At 46.4% G+C, this 14710-nt stretch overlaps 1 protein-coding gene across 1 annotated transcript in view; it reads left to right on the top strand.

Moving 5' to 3' along the window:
• LOC141259292 (T-kininogen 2-like) overlaps positions 1–14071 on the top strand; it is a 119892-nt gene extending 105821 nt beyond the window's left edge. The window contains exons 10-11 of the mRNA XM_073675005.1: positions 3681–3767; positions 13292–14071. Coding sequence (XP_073531106.1) covers positions 3681–3767; positions 13292–13987 — 783 coding nt within the window. The 3' untranslated portion in view covers positions 13988–14071. The remainder of the gene's footprint in view (positions 1–3680; positions 3768–13291) is intronic.
• The last annotated feature ends 639 nt before the right edge of the window (positions 14072–14710 follow it).

Raw genomic sequence — 14710 nt, 5'->3', positions numbered from 1 at the left:
GACTCTACCGATTTTGATGGTCACCTCTTTAAATCCGATCTGTGGCACGGGCTGGCCATTGCTGGCGATGATACTCAAGTCGTCGTCAGGGTAGCGGGTAATATCCGAGTCATTCCAGTACTGCTTAAAGAGCACGTACGGGATGGTGGTGACCTGCGACCCGGTGTCCAGTAGGGCACTCATGGGAATGCCATCCAGTACCACCGGCAAGACTGGACATCCTCCCACATATCTGTCGCGCCAGTTCGATGGGCCTGGTGATCTTTTTCCTGGGGGTTGGCCCTCTACCCCAGGTTGTGCCCGTTTAAAGAACAGTACCTTGCCATATGTCCGGGTTGATTGCAGCGGCGGCAGATGGGTCGTCCGTCCTCGCTGTATCGGTCACTGGGTCTTCCTCTGGCCGGTGGGGTCCTCCTTGGTCGACGCCACGGGATGTCCTCCGGTCCGGATGCCAGCTGGATCTTCCCTGGGGTGGAAACCTGTAAAGACTGCACAGTTCGGGTTAGCGCAACAATGCTCTTAGCTAGCTCTTGGACCTGATGGTGTAGGTCTGGAGCCGGGTCATTGTCCAAAGCCTGCGCATCAGCTCCCACAGGCCCTGCCGACAAGGGCGCCGCCTCCTGGTGGTAAGTAATAGCTGGGCGCCTGTGGGTCATAACGCCACCCGGTACCGGTTCTCGGAGCACCCGGATGGCTCTGTCCTTGAACTGTGCAAAGCCCAGATGGGGATCCTGTAAGGCCATCGCCCGCAACTGGGTTCGGTGGGCATTACAATACAGTCCCTCTATAAATTGTTCAGTCAACAGCCTGTCCTCGTTTCCCACTCCATCAGGGTCGGTCTGCTTAATGGCCCTCAGGGCCTCTTGTAGGTTTAGTGCATAGTCCCTTATACTCTCATGCGCTCGCTGCTTGCACCCGTAGAATCTAAGCTTAATCTCGGCTGAGGTGCGGGTATCAAAGGTATCCTTCAGCCGGGTTAGTATCCCTGCGACAGTCTTCCTCCCAGGTGGCCAGGATTTTACTTCCCTTTTAGCTGCCCCGGTTAGTTGGGCCACCAGGATGCTCACTTTTTGCTCTTCTGTGAGGGGGTACACCTGGAAGAGGCTATCCAGCTTTTCTCTAAAGTCATGCAGGGTATGTGACTCCCCTGAGTACTGGGGTAGCCAAGCTGCTCCCGGGATATAGGGCATGGTGAAGGGCATAACTGCAGCAGCGGTGGCGCTGGCGGGGGTTGAGGCAGTGAAGCTCTCCTCCGTATCCGACATCTTCCTCCCCCCTAGTGGACCGTGGCCTACCTTGCGATGATCCTGTTCCGTAGGCCGCGGCTCCGCAGTAGATCGTCAGGGTTGAGGACCTTCCGTCGCGCTCCGGTGACGTCGGCGTCTGCTGGGCTCCTTCCAGGACCTTACGCAACGTCCGGACGTGAGGCGGGGCTTCAGTTCTCGTGCGCTTTCGAAGTCCACGCCCCTCTTCTTCCCGCGCGGCGTCCTCAAGATGGCGTCCAACGGCGGGAAAACTCCACGGATGGCGGGAAGAAGGCCGAAGATGGCGCCGGATGGCGGGAAACCTCACCACTGGTAAGTTTGAACAGTCTTTGCTTTTCAGGCATGCAGTACCCGGTGGTTGTGGGCACGAAATCCTGCCGACTACGCCAAAATTGACGCGCCCCTGGGCCTGCTGTGTCGCGCAGCGTCTCGCGCACGGGGGCTTACCCGGAACCGGATCAGATGAGGGTTGTAGTCTCCGAGTGGCGGGGACCCGGTCCGTGCCCAGGGGGTCAGACTCAGTGTGTGGCAGTCTTGATAGATGTTATTTGAGTGTCGACTACGCCACCCGTTGATTTGCAGCTATGGAGCTGCCGCTGCAGGGCAGACCGCTGAGGCCGGTGTAGAATTGTGCAGCGTGATAGTATAACCCCCAACGGGAGGGGTATGGCCTCAGGGCAGCCGACGTGGAAGATGGGGATAGCAGGAACCACTCAGAGACGGTGCGGTGTAATTCAGGGTCTTTACTGGTAACAACGATAGACCCTCCCGGAGTACTTGCTAGCGAACGGGGCCTGGTCAGTCCTTGAGCAGATGGGATCTCCCCTGGCCAGGCGGAGTTGTAGGCCTCCCAAACTGACTGTACTCTTCTGGCTACCTTGCTAGAAGCGGATATAAGTAGCCCACGTCCCTGAGTGTACCGTGTGGTGCTCACCCGTATGGCCGGTGACTCGGGGCCTTCTATTGGCTTCCGCTCCACGATGGCGGTGCTGGTCCCACACGTGTGACCGTGCCTTCGGGTTTCTGGGCCTGAGGACCTGAAATCCCCTGCCGGTCGGCTTCTGCTGCTGGGTAAGAGTTAGTCCCCACAGCCTCGGACGCCGGGTCCGGTAAGAAAGCTTCTCAGTCAGGGCGAGCTCTGCAGCTGCCAGCCCCTGACTCGTAGTAGTATTGCTCCCACTGAGCTCCAGCTGTTTCTTCCTATGACTGTCTCTTGTCTCTACTCTCCTTGACTCCTAACCCTGCTTCAGCCCCGGGTTTATATAGGGGAAGTTCTTCCCCTCCCAAGACTGGGCAGGAGGTGTGGCATGCACAGGATCCCTGACCAAAGGACCTCCCACCTGCTCTCAGACATAACATCTCTATCACTGTGGCAACCAGACCCCTGGGGTGTCACACAGCCGTCTACCAGGAATTTTTAGAGCACTTCATGCTTCCCTCTGCTGTCAAGCTTTTTGGAGATGGAAATTTCATTCTCCAGCAGGACTTGGCACCTGTCCACACTGCCAAATGTACCAATACCTGGTTTACAAACAGTATCACTGTGCTTGATTGGCCAGCAAACTCGCCTGATCTTAACCCCATAGAGAATCTATGGGGTATTGTCAAGAGGAAGATGAGACACCAGACCCCTACAATGCAGACGAGCTGAAGGCTGCTATCAAAGCAACCTGGGCTTCCATAATGCCTCAGCAGTACCACAGGCTGATCGCCTCCATGCCACGCCGCATTGATGCAGTAATTGATGCAAAAGGAGCCCCGACCAAGTATTGAGTGCATTTACTGAACATGCATTTCAGTGGGCCAACATTTTTCAAGCTGTTGTTATAAAGTATTCTAATTTACTGAGATAATGACTTTTGTGTTTTCATTGGCTGTAAGCCATAATCATCAACATTAACAGAAATAAACACTTGAAATAGATCACTCTGTTTGTAATGGCTCTATATGAGTTTTACTTTTTGTATTGAAGAACTGAAATAAATTAACTTTTTGATGATATTCTAATTTTGTGAGATGCACTTGTATGCAAATTGTGGTGGACCTTCACTGATTGCTCAAAAGACCTCTTACAAGTGAACTGCTCAGGAAGCAAGAACGCACAGGTCCTGCCTAAGAGAACTCACAGTGCGGACTATGGATTCAATAGAAAGTCACAAGCTTTCTACTGAATCCGTACTCTGCTCTGTGTGAGATCCTGCCACCTGAGCTGTGCACTTATAAGAGGTCTTTAGAACGACTGGTAGGGGTCTCAGAACTTAGAACCCCACTATATTTTATATGTTCTAAGCCCCCACCCCAGCCAAGGGCCATATAAAAAATTAACCAAAAGTTAAGGTACTCTTTGATTATGTTTATGTATCTTTGATGTAAATTAACTTTATTTTTCCTTCCTTATGTCTTTTTTAATTTTAGAATAGCTTGGTTTGTCAAGCCAATATCAATGTTGCAAATGGAACAGTGAACATTCTGCCAGACTACATCTGTAATATTCCTGACCGGGTAATCTGAAGTTCTTTTTATATGTACATTCAATTTACATGTGTATGACTCACCCCCTGGGCTGTGGGGCACTCGGATCCGGGCAATAGGGAGACGATGGGGGTAGTAGTGGCGACCCGGTTCCGTGGCTCAGGGTGGTCAGGCCAATGGTAGTCTGCTATGTTCTGCTGATAATGTCCGACTACGCCACCCGTGGATTTGCGGTTATTAGGAACCGCCGCTGCATGCAGACCGCTGGGGCTGATGAGGTGTGCAGCTAGGGTAATGTGACTCCCCACAGGAAGAGTGCGGCCCCAGGGCAGTATAGTGGATGGTGGGAGTGATGGTAGTGAGAGTCCCAGTGCTGATAGTGCTGGAGGAGCAAGGAGCACACAGACAACAGGTTGCAGTCCAGGGTCTTTACTAAACAGGCAAACTGACCCACAAACAGTCCCAGCTAGGAGGGGACCTGGATGTCTGAGAGCAACGGGGAAATTGGCCCTGGTCAGGGTGAGGGTGTAGGCCTACCGTGCTTTCTGCGCTCCTTCTGGCTATCTCCTCTTTATAAGGTAACAGCCCACGTTTCCAAGCTTTCCGTGTATTCTCGCCTGTATGGCCTGCGACGTGGGTTCCTTTCTGCTCCCAGCCTTGTACGGCTTTACTGGTCCCTTCGGTTGTGGCAGGGCCTCCAGGCTTCTTAGGCCAAGGAATATACAGTCCCTTGCGGACTGGTTCTCTGCTGGAGGATGTAGAATCCTCTCAGCCTCAGACACCAAAGTCTGGTAAAATTAAGTCTTTTCTCTGCCAAGTCAGACTCACTTCGCCTCTTGTCTCTGGCTTGTGGCTCTCCTCCTGCCACACTTCCTCTTAGGTTACAATGCAGCTGTCCCTCTCTGCTCTGGGACCTGAATCCTCAGATAGGTCGTCCAGTTCTCTCTAACCCTGCCCTCAGTACCAGCTTTTTATAGGGGCAGCCAGCTCCCCCTACTGGCCTGAGACAGGAGGCATTGCATGCTAATGTTCCCCTGACTAGAGAACCTCCCCCTTGCTCTCAGACACAGCTTTAATTACACTTGTGGCATCCAGGTCAGGGTGACACATGTACAGCAGAGGATCAAAAAAACTCACAGGACCTTGGTCCACTGGTCATGTAGTAGTCCACTTGTCTGCAAACCTTCTTCTAAGTACCTCTTCTGATTAGAAGGCCAGGCCTCACACTTGCGTCCTGCTGCAAAAATGAAGGCAAGGGAGGCCTAATAATAATCAAAAGAGGTGTCGGGGATTCCAGCAAGTAGGATGAGGTTTGCAAGACTCTGGTCTGGCTGCAAATGACTACCGATGTGGCCACGGAACAGGATCCTGTGATTCTTTTTGATCAACTCTAATGTGCACCATAGGTGCAAACACTAGCATGTCTTTTTGTTTTCTACAAAGTTAATTAGAGCTCTAGCTCTTTCACAGATTTCTACAACTTTGGATCTCTGGCTAGGAAAGAATATGGAGGAAAAAGAACCCCAGACATATCGCCACTGGTTTGGTGGCTTCCTCAGGGGTCCAGTGGCTATACGCGTGGGGTTCCTTTTTCCTCCATATTGTTGACTGTGCATTCAGACTTTATTATTTATTTTATATCATGTATTTACCAGCCAACTTTGATGAGGTATAATTCTCTTGCTTTATCTTACCTTGCCTTATTGTATATTTTCTTTTGGCTCATGTTTGCTATGTTTTCTTAATATTCGACGTTTATATTTGCATCATTATTGTATTACTGCATTATTGATGCTAGTAGTTTAGTAGATATATTTTTTCCATGTTCAACTAAGATAATTTTCTTTTATTTTTGTTCAGTGCTTTTCACTCCTGCATTTTCTAACCTGCGTTATTTTATGACTTGGCAATTAGTGGTTCTAGAATGCTAATGAAGAATGCAAGGATGCGCTGCAATGCTACTCATATATATAGAAAAATGTCAGATGAAGGAGGCCGTAGCCTCAGAAACATGTAGGATTAGCGCTGGGTGAACCTCCTTTCAGAGCAAGCCCACAGCCTTCGTGACGTCACACTGATACAAAGCGCACACATCCTTGTTCGCATTTGCCACACAGGTGTGACCGGCCGGCACACCTCACTGGCTTTAGGTGGATACCTTCATCCCCTTGTGCAGATTCCTGGTCAGACACTGGGTGGCACCCACTGTCTTCATCTGCCTTGAACTACACACCTACTATTCAGCTATTACAGGAATATTGCAGCCTCTCCATTCTGGACTCCCTGCTAACTGCCTGGTCTGTACTGCTACACCAGCCTGACCGGCACGCAGCAAGAGTCTGAACTGTACCGCCACATCAGCCTGACCAGCACACAGCAGATCCTGCTTCATCGGCCCTAGACATCCACACATCATCTAACAGCCACAGATCCAGATCTCCTGCCGGCACCCTGAATGCTATTCCTATCCACAGCAGTTTCGTCTGCATGCTCACAGTCCTGAGCAGCTATCCAGGTGGATAGTGCACTGACAGGCCGTGTTAAGCATTGTGTTGCACTCCCCCGCTGTCTGAAGCATTCACTGCACAGTTTGGAACGCTCATCATTTTTTCCTGTGCAAAGCTATTTCGGGTGACAGGTAGGACCACTTGTCTAACATTTTTATATATATATGAGTAGCATTGCAGCGCATCCTTGCATTGTTTATTAGCATTTTGTTTCTTAGCACTGGGGCACATAGTGCTTTAGGATTGCAGCTCTTTTGCTAACTCATTAGCACATTCCTTATGGCAGCAGCGCTATTGCATTTTATTCAAATATAAGTTCTAGAATGCTGTATACAAGTCCCCAATGCGCTCTTCATAACACAGAAAAGACCTTCTATTATCCTCACCTACTCCGCGGTCCATTCCATGGAGCGTCACTGGTCTTGATCCGGCGCCTCCTCTCTTCTTGGGATCGCCGTCCTCCTTCTTGCTTCATGTGAATGACAAGTCCAACGTCATCCACACATTGTCCTCCATCTTGCTCCTGCAGAGGCAAATTTTGCTTTGCCCTGCTGAAGGCAGAGTAAAGTATTGTTGTGCACATGCACCGACACATTTTGCTCTTCCCCTGCACAAGTGCATTACAATACTTTGCTCTACCCTCCGCAGGGCAAAGAGAAGTGCATCTGCGCAGGGGCGCGATGGTAGACACTGTATGGACGCGTCATCCACATGAAGCATGAAGGAGGACGAAGATCGCAAGACAAGAGGAGGCGCCGAACAAAGACCAGAGACGCCCATTGGACCTGACCACGGAGTAGATGAGTAAAATAAAAAGTCTTTTTTTGTGTTATGCACAGCACATTAGGGACTTACAGTGGCTTGTGGAAGTATTTACCCCCCTTGATATTTTTCGTGTTTTGCAGCCTTACAACCTGGAATTTCACAGACTTTTTTGAGGGTTTGCATCAGTTCATGTAAAGAACATGTCTACAACTGTGAACATTTGGTTTTCTTTTTTACTGTGAAGCAAACAGCAAATAGGACAAAGTAACTGAAAACTTCAGTGTGCATAACTATTCACCTCCCTACAGTCAGTACTTTGTAGAGCCTCCTTTTGCAGCAATTACAGCTACAAGTAGCCTTGGATAAGTCTCTATGAGTTTCCACATCTTGCCACTGGGATTTTTGCCCATTCCTCAAGGCAAAACTGCCTTGCTCCTTCAAGTTAGATGGTTTCCTCTGGAAAACAGCAATCTTCAAGTCTGACCACTGATTCTCAATTGGATTTAAGGTGTGGGCTTTGAATAGACCACTCCAGTACATTTACACATTTACCCTTAAACCACTCGAGTGTTGCTTTAGCTGTTTGCTTTGGGTCATTGTCTTGTTGGAAGGTGAACCTCTGTCCCAGTCTCAAATCACTGACAGACTGAAACAGGTTTTGCGCAGTAATATCTCTGTATGACGAATGATTGCAGGGTCAATGTATTGGAATCACAACTTTGGCTGCATAGCATCTTGAAAGAATTTTCTCTAATGCAATTAGTGAACATGTTAGAGTGTAAAACTATAAATCTAGTACCTAGAAATGATGAAGCAAAGCTCGGCCTACCTGGCTGGCAGGTAGACTGGTTTGCTGGGACTTTTAGGGAGGAATAGAACATTTTCCAGGTAGTTGGGGGTTTTGTTGAGGAAGGTGCATTCATTTATTCAAGGACATAGTGTTGATATCAGTACAATTTTAGTAAAAAAAATAAATAAATTGTATTACCTAGAGTTTAGGCCTCATTAATTGTAAATTTGCAAACAGCGAACTATAGGCCGCCACTATTGATAGCAGAACGTAAGATTTCACAGAAAGTACATGTAAAATAAACAAAGTCCATAAAATACTTATACTGTGTGCCCACAATGAGTTTTTGATGAGTTTTTGACGCTGCATATTTTCGCTGTGTCAAAAATTCTGCATCTTCCAGTTCTAGCCATGTAGATGGGATTTATGGAAATCTCATGCCCGCTGTGCTTATTTTTTATGCTGTGTAATTTGACCTGCTGTCAGGGGTGGATTAAGAGTAGCCAGAGCCCTGGGCAGTTTAGAAGGTGTGGACCCCCACTGGTACCTGATGTATCACGTAACATGTCACATGATCCCCTTTGATAAATCATGTGATAGGTCATGTGAGCAACACACAAGTGGTTTGGTACATATCTATAGATGGAAAAAGACAGAAAGCGGCACACGTAGCGCTGCGCAAATTCTTCCCTTGTGTACAGCGCTACGTATAACATAGCGCTAAACAAAATAGAGCAGGGTGGGAGATCAATTTTCCGAAGGGGCTACATGAGAGACCGTGATTGTTGTGGAGGCCGAACCAATAGGCTGAAATTAATTCTGCTCAATATTAATATTAACATATTACTTATAATTAATTGTATGACTTAATATTGAGCAGAATTAAGTTTGCTGACATCCCACTATATACAGTATGAGCCCCAATATAGCCCCCTACATACAATATGAGCTCCCACATAATCCCTCTATATACAGTATAAGCCCCACATAGCTCCCTAGATACAGTATAAGCCCCACATAACTCCCTAGATACAGTATAAGCCCCACATAGATCCCTAAATACAGTATAAGCCCCACATAGCTCCCTAGATACAGTATGAGCCCCCACATATCCATCTATGTGCAGTACAGGGCCGCACGTAGCTCCCTGGGTGCAGTACGGGGCCGCACGTAGCTCCCTGGGTGCAGTAGGGGGCCGCACGTAGCTCCCTGGCTGCAGTACAGGGCCGCACGTAGCTCCCTAGGTGCAGTACATACATGCAGTCAGACACCAGTAGGCACACGCACACAAAATCATGCACATGCAGTCGCACACGTAGTTATGTATAAACATGCAGACTTGTACATATACGGGTCGCAGAAATGTGCGTACACACACATACACAGGCACATATACAAAGACACATTACAGGCCTAAACATATTTGAAGATATGCAGAAAAATACATATAAACAGACATATCACACATAGATAGATAAACACAATCATACATGCACACAGACACACAGGGGGTACATTTGGAAGCAGTCACTCACCATCCCCCGGCTTGTCTCCGATCCAGGTGCTCTCTGGCGGTAAGCATGTAGCAGTGCAGGCCAGGCGCATACTGTGTGATGTCATTTCAGCAGACACGGCCGCGCACAGGGCCATGTCTGCTATCTATGGATAGCTGCTGGGGGAGTGGTCTAGGAGCTGTTGGGGGAGTGGCCTAGGAGCTGCTGGGGAGCTGCCAAGAGCTTTCTCGGAGAAGCCCACCCCTGCAAGTTGCCGGGATATGTGCGCCGCATCGGCTGCATGGCACATAAAACATGATAATGAGGGCAATCTGGTCATGGGACCCCCCGGGGCCTCTGGCCCCGGGCGGTAGCCCAGATCGCCCTCATTATAATCCGCCTATGCCTGTGGTGCATGTTTCAAATCTGCAACATGTCAATTTCTCTTGCGGGCATGCTTTATGTGCATTTTTTTAAATTGCATGTTTTCGCTGCATCAAAAACGCAGCATCTCACAGTTCCAGTAAAGTGGATGAGATTTATAGAAATCTAATGCCCGCTGTAATTCTTTTTAACACAGCGTAAACTGACCTGCGGTGCATTTTTCAAATCTGCAGCATATCAACTTCTCTTGTGGGCATGCTGAGTTTTCTGGGTATATTTCCCAGAGATTAGATTACATATATATTAGATGTGGAAAATCCGCAGCAAAAAAAAGCACATGCGTTTTTACATCCGAGGTTGAAACACATCAAAAATGCATGTAATCTGCACCTAAGTATATCAATAAAGTTTTGTCAAAGCAAAAACAAATGAAGTATCAAAACAAGAAGCTTTATTTACAGCATGACAAACAAGAGACAAAAATGCAGCATCAAAAACAGGATAAAAACGCACACAAAAATGCAACGAAAAACAATGCCAGTAAACTAATTGAAATAGTAGGTGCAAAAATTGTGCAACATCAAAAACTCATTGTGGGAAAGTAGCCTAAAGGGCTTTTTCACACCTCAGTTTATCCTGTACATGTGGTGACAGTTTCCACACGTACTGGAGACACTGACACACACAGACCCATTCAAATGAATGGGTCTCTGCACATGTCAGCCTGTTTCCAAGGCTCCATGTCTGTGTGTCTATTTACCTTAATTAGGTTTGGTCATGAAAAGGTCTGATTGACACCTTGTCATCACCAAACAATAGAGCTAGGTGTCAGCTGATCTCAGTCGCCTATGCCATTAGCATTTCTATTCATGAAATTTATGCAGCAGCTGTGAGCTGCTATTTTTACCCTGGGAAGGTGCCATTTGCAAACATGGTCCTTGGCTATTTTTTGTTGTGTCCAAAACGCGGTATTCTAATGCTGCACTTTTGTTGTTGGTACATGTGAATCTACCACATATAGTGACACTTTGATTGGTCAAAATCTGCAGCGGAGACTGGCGGGTCCGCTGCAGAAATTGATGTGCTGCGGGTGAGCTTGGGTACGTTGCCACGATCAGGAGCCGCTGCAGGTTTGATGCTGCGTGTTTATACAGCGTCAAACCTGCAGCGTTCAGATGTTACAGCATAGTGGATGGGATTTCTATAAATCCCATGTCCTCTATGCGTGCATCTAAGGCTGCGAATCACCCGTGGACACTGACATGCAGCACGTCATTCAGGACCGCAGCATGTCAAATTCTCTTGCGAAGTCGCTAGTCTCTGCAACAGAAATTTGACCACTAGAATGTGCTGAATGAGGTAAATCTGCATGGTTCACTGAACACATGTGGGTTTACCTATGTTCAATAGAATGGAAACGTTTTGGACGCAGCAAAAATATGCTGCTACGTCCAGATCGTGGACACAGAGCTTAAAATTTTAAAAAAATTGCGTGGGCTCCCGCATCATTTTTATAACCAGCAGAGGGAAAGCCAACCGCTGGGGGCTGATATTAGTAGCCGGGGAAGGGGCCATTAGCCAAAAATGTTCCCTGGCTATTAATATCAGCCCACAGCTGTTTGTTTAGCCTTTACTGGCTAGATTACAGAGGGGACCCCCAAAAAAAATTGACATGGGGTCCCCCTATAAAATCTAACCAGAAAAGGCTAAACTAGACAGCTGCGGGCTGATATTAACAGCCAGGGAAAGAGCCATGAATACTAGCCTCCTCCGTGGCTATTAATATCACCCCTCAGCAGTCCCAGAAATGGCGCATCCATAAGATACACCAAATCTGGTGCTTAGCCTCTGCTCTTCCCATTTCTCTGTAGCAGTGGCGAGTGGTGTAATGGGGTTGGGGTTCACGTCAGCCTTGTATTGGCAGATGACGTGAAACCCAGGTTAGTAATGGAGGGCGTCTATAAGATGCCCTCATTACTAACTGCATAGTAAAATGGTCGCCGCTTTTTCAATAAATATACGGCCAGAATAAAGTATTTTAATGAAACAAAAAACACACTGTTTTTAATTTTTTTTTTTTATTGTACTGGGTCCGTGAAGCCAGTGATCTTCTGAAAAAATGTAAAAAAAAAAACAAACAACCATATCCCTCACCTGTCCGCCGTCACGACGCAGTCCACGTACTACCAACAATTGTCCCACAGTGATCCGGGTCACTTCTATAGCAGTGACATCAGCAATCACTGATGTCACAGTGGCGCAGTGGTTAGCACTGCATCCTTGCAGCGCTGGGGTCCTGGGTTCAAATCCCACCAAGGACAACATCTACAAGGAGTTTGTATGTTGTCCCCGTGTTTGCATGGGTTTCCTCCGGGTTCTCCGGTTTCCTCCCACACTTTAAAGACATACTGATAGGGAATCTAGATTGTGAGCCCCGATGGGGACAGCGACGATAATGTATGTAAAGCGCTGCGGAATATGTTAGCGCTATATAAAATAAAGATTATTATTATGTCACTGCTGTAGAACACAGCAGTGTATACTGACAGTAGTGTAAAATCACTCCTATCCGTATACATTGCTGTGCAGGAGGTCACTGGGGTTCATCAGCTGATCAGCCCCGGAGAACTCTCACCACCATCACCTTGGGAACATTCTTCAAAATGCTCCCACGATGAGGTCACGTGAGTGATTAGCTGATCGATTACGTGACCACAGGTCCTGGAAGCACAGTATAGCGCAGTATAGCGCCGGCCGCCAGATAGAGAGCATCACCAGGGACCAGGAGGACACCGGGGGGCGCTAGACAGGCGAGATTAAGGTTTTTTTTATTTTTTAACAGCGGGCACGCTGGCTTGGCTGGGAAGACTACTGCTCCCCCCAGCCATGCCGCTCTCGCTGTTATCAGCGGGAGCGGCAGTCGGATGAGAGGAGTTCTCCTCCCTGCACCGCATTTCCACCGTGAATTCGCGGCCATTAGCTTTAATTGAAATGCAGCAAATCTCCCGGTAGAAATATTATACCTGCAGTTTTGCTGTGGTTCAATTCAAGTCAATGAGCGTGAATTTGCAGCGGAAACGCCAGCACAATGGCCATGCTGCAAATTTTACCGCAATGGTAATACTGAGCGGAAATTTCCGCATCATGTGCACAGCACATCAGGATTACCATTGCTATAGCTGGCAGACCTATTAACAAGCATTTTCGCAGAGTTTCATCGGCGTGAAAACCACCGCGAAAACGCATCAAAAAACGCTTCGTGTGCACTTAGCCTAATGCTGCTCAGAGAGCAAATCGTCATGTTCATATGAGGGAGACAACATTGTCTCCCAGGAAAACCCTGCTACTGGATGAGTTATATCATTAGCTGCCTGTAATAAACAAATGATGCAATGTTGAAAATGAATTGTATTTGAAAAGTTTATTGTTTTTCCAAGATCTTTTTCACAGAATTAATTTACCGGTATTATCATGGTAAAACCGCCATAAGGTTCATGCTGGTAAGAAATACTATATATGCGCAGGAATAACAAAGTTTCCAAATTTATTAACGTAGTCTGGGAACTGAAATTTATCCTCTAATATCAAATTTTGTGGATTTTTTTGTTTCCACAGATGCGTTTAGCTATAAGAGGTTTATCACCTCTTCGCAGAGTTCCATTTCTTACTGGATTACAAAAAAGGGCATCTCGTTCCACTGATAAATCAAAACGCAAAGGGAATGAACCAGACCATAAAGAGCAGAAACACGGAAAAAAAGAAAATAAAGATAAAAAAGATAAAAAAGACAAAGGACATAAAAAACATAATGGCAAAGATGATCATTCTTCTGAAGAATCTGCAGAAGACAAGAGAAATAAGCCACAAGTCCTACCTCCACCTACAGAGAAAGTAATTCCTCGAGTCCCAGAGATAGACGACACCAATGTGCTTGTGACAACAACCCAGAAAGCTAAGCCAACAAGTGCAGCTAAGGATCATGATCTGACATTGACACAGACTCCTACACCATTCATACCAAACATGTCACACTCTTTACCACTTACACCAACAGTTTCAGAACAAGGGACTTACCCAAATATTCATGAGACCGTTATATTGGATCTTCCATCATTAGAGCTTGAAGGTGCCCCAAAGTGTCCAGGAAAGCTATGGCAGCCATTATTGTCTATTCTAGAAATTCCCACTGATAAACCATTTATTATTGGAGGTCTTGCATTTCATGATGATGATCTACTTCCAGAAATTGAAAAACAATCACCCAGTCTAGACATAGGTGGGGTGTTAACTGATGACGACCTACTTTTCTAGAGTTAAGAAATAAAACATTAAAATTCTATTTCTGTATATAAGGTCGGTTTAAAATTAACATAATAAAGATTAAAAAAGAAGAAATTTTGAGTCTTTTTGTGCCCTTGTTTTCTTTATATTAATAAATAGCATAACTAGTAACACAATCTCCCTTTTTGGGACCCCCAAACATATGAAACATATATATGCACACTAAAAAAATGCTCCTGCGTTAAAATGGACTAAGGTTAAGTTCCCTCAATGAGGTTTTGATACTGTCTACGGTATTTACTGTTCCATCAAAGTGGATGGGATTTATAGAAATCTCATGCCCACTGTGCTACTGTAGCTTTTACACAGGGGAAACTGACCAACGGTGTGTTTTTTAAAACCTCAGCATGCCAATTTCTCTTACAGATACATTGAGTTTTATGTACAGATTAACTCCATAGAATTGCATTTGATGCAGAAAATATACTTGTATGTGTTTTTAGTGCATTTCCACTGCAGAAACACACTAAAAACGTATGCAATCCACATATGACTGTTAAAGTTTTATCAAAGTCAAATATCAGGAAGTATCAAAGATAAAACAGCTTTATTTAAATCATGACATACTAAAAAAAAACACCGTGTGAAAAATGAGATAAAAACGCAACTTAATTTTCAATAGGTCCAGAAAATCTGCAACATCAAATACTTATTGTGGGAACGTAGCCTAAGTGAAATAGGTTACTTACATTT

The sequence above is a fragment of the Phyllobates terribilis genome, unplaced genomic scaffold, assembly GCF_046119375.1.
Source record: "Phyllobates terribilis strain yellow unplaced genomic scaffold, ASM4611937v1 Scaffold_3__8_contigs__length_932513732, whole genome shotgun sequence".
NCBI lineage: Eukaryota > Metazoa > Chordata > Amphibia > Anura > Dendrobatidae > Phyllobates > Phyllobates terribilis.
This window is presented reverse-complemented; position numbering and strand designations above follow the sequence as displayed.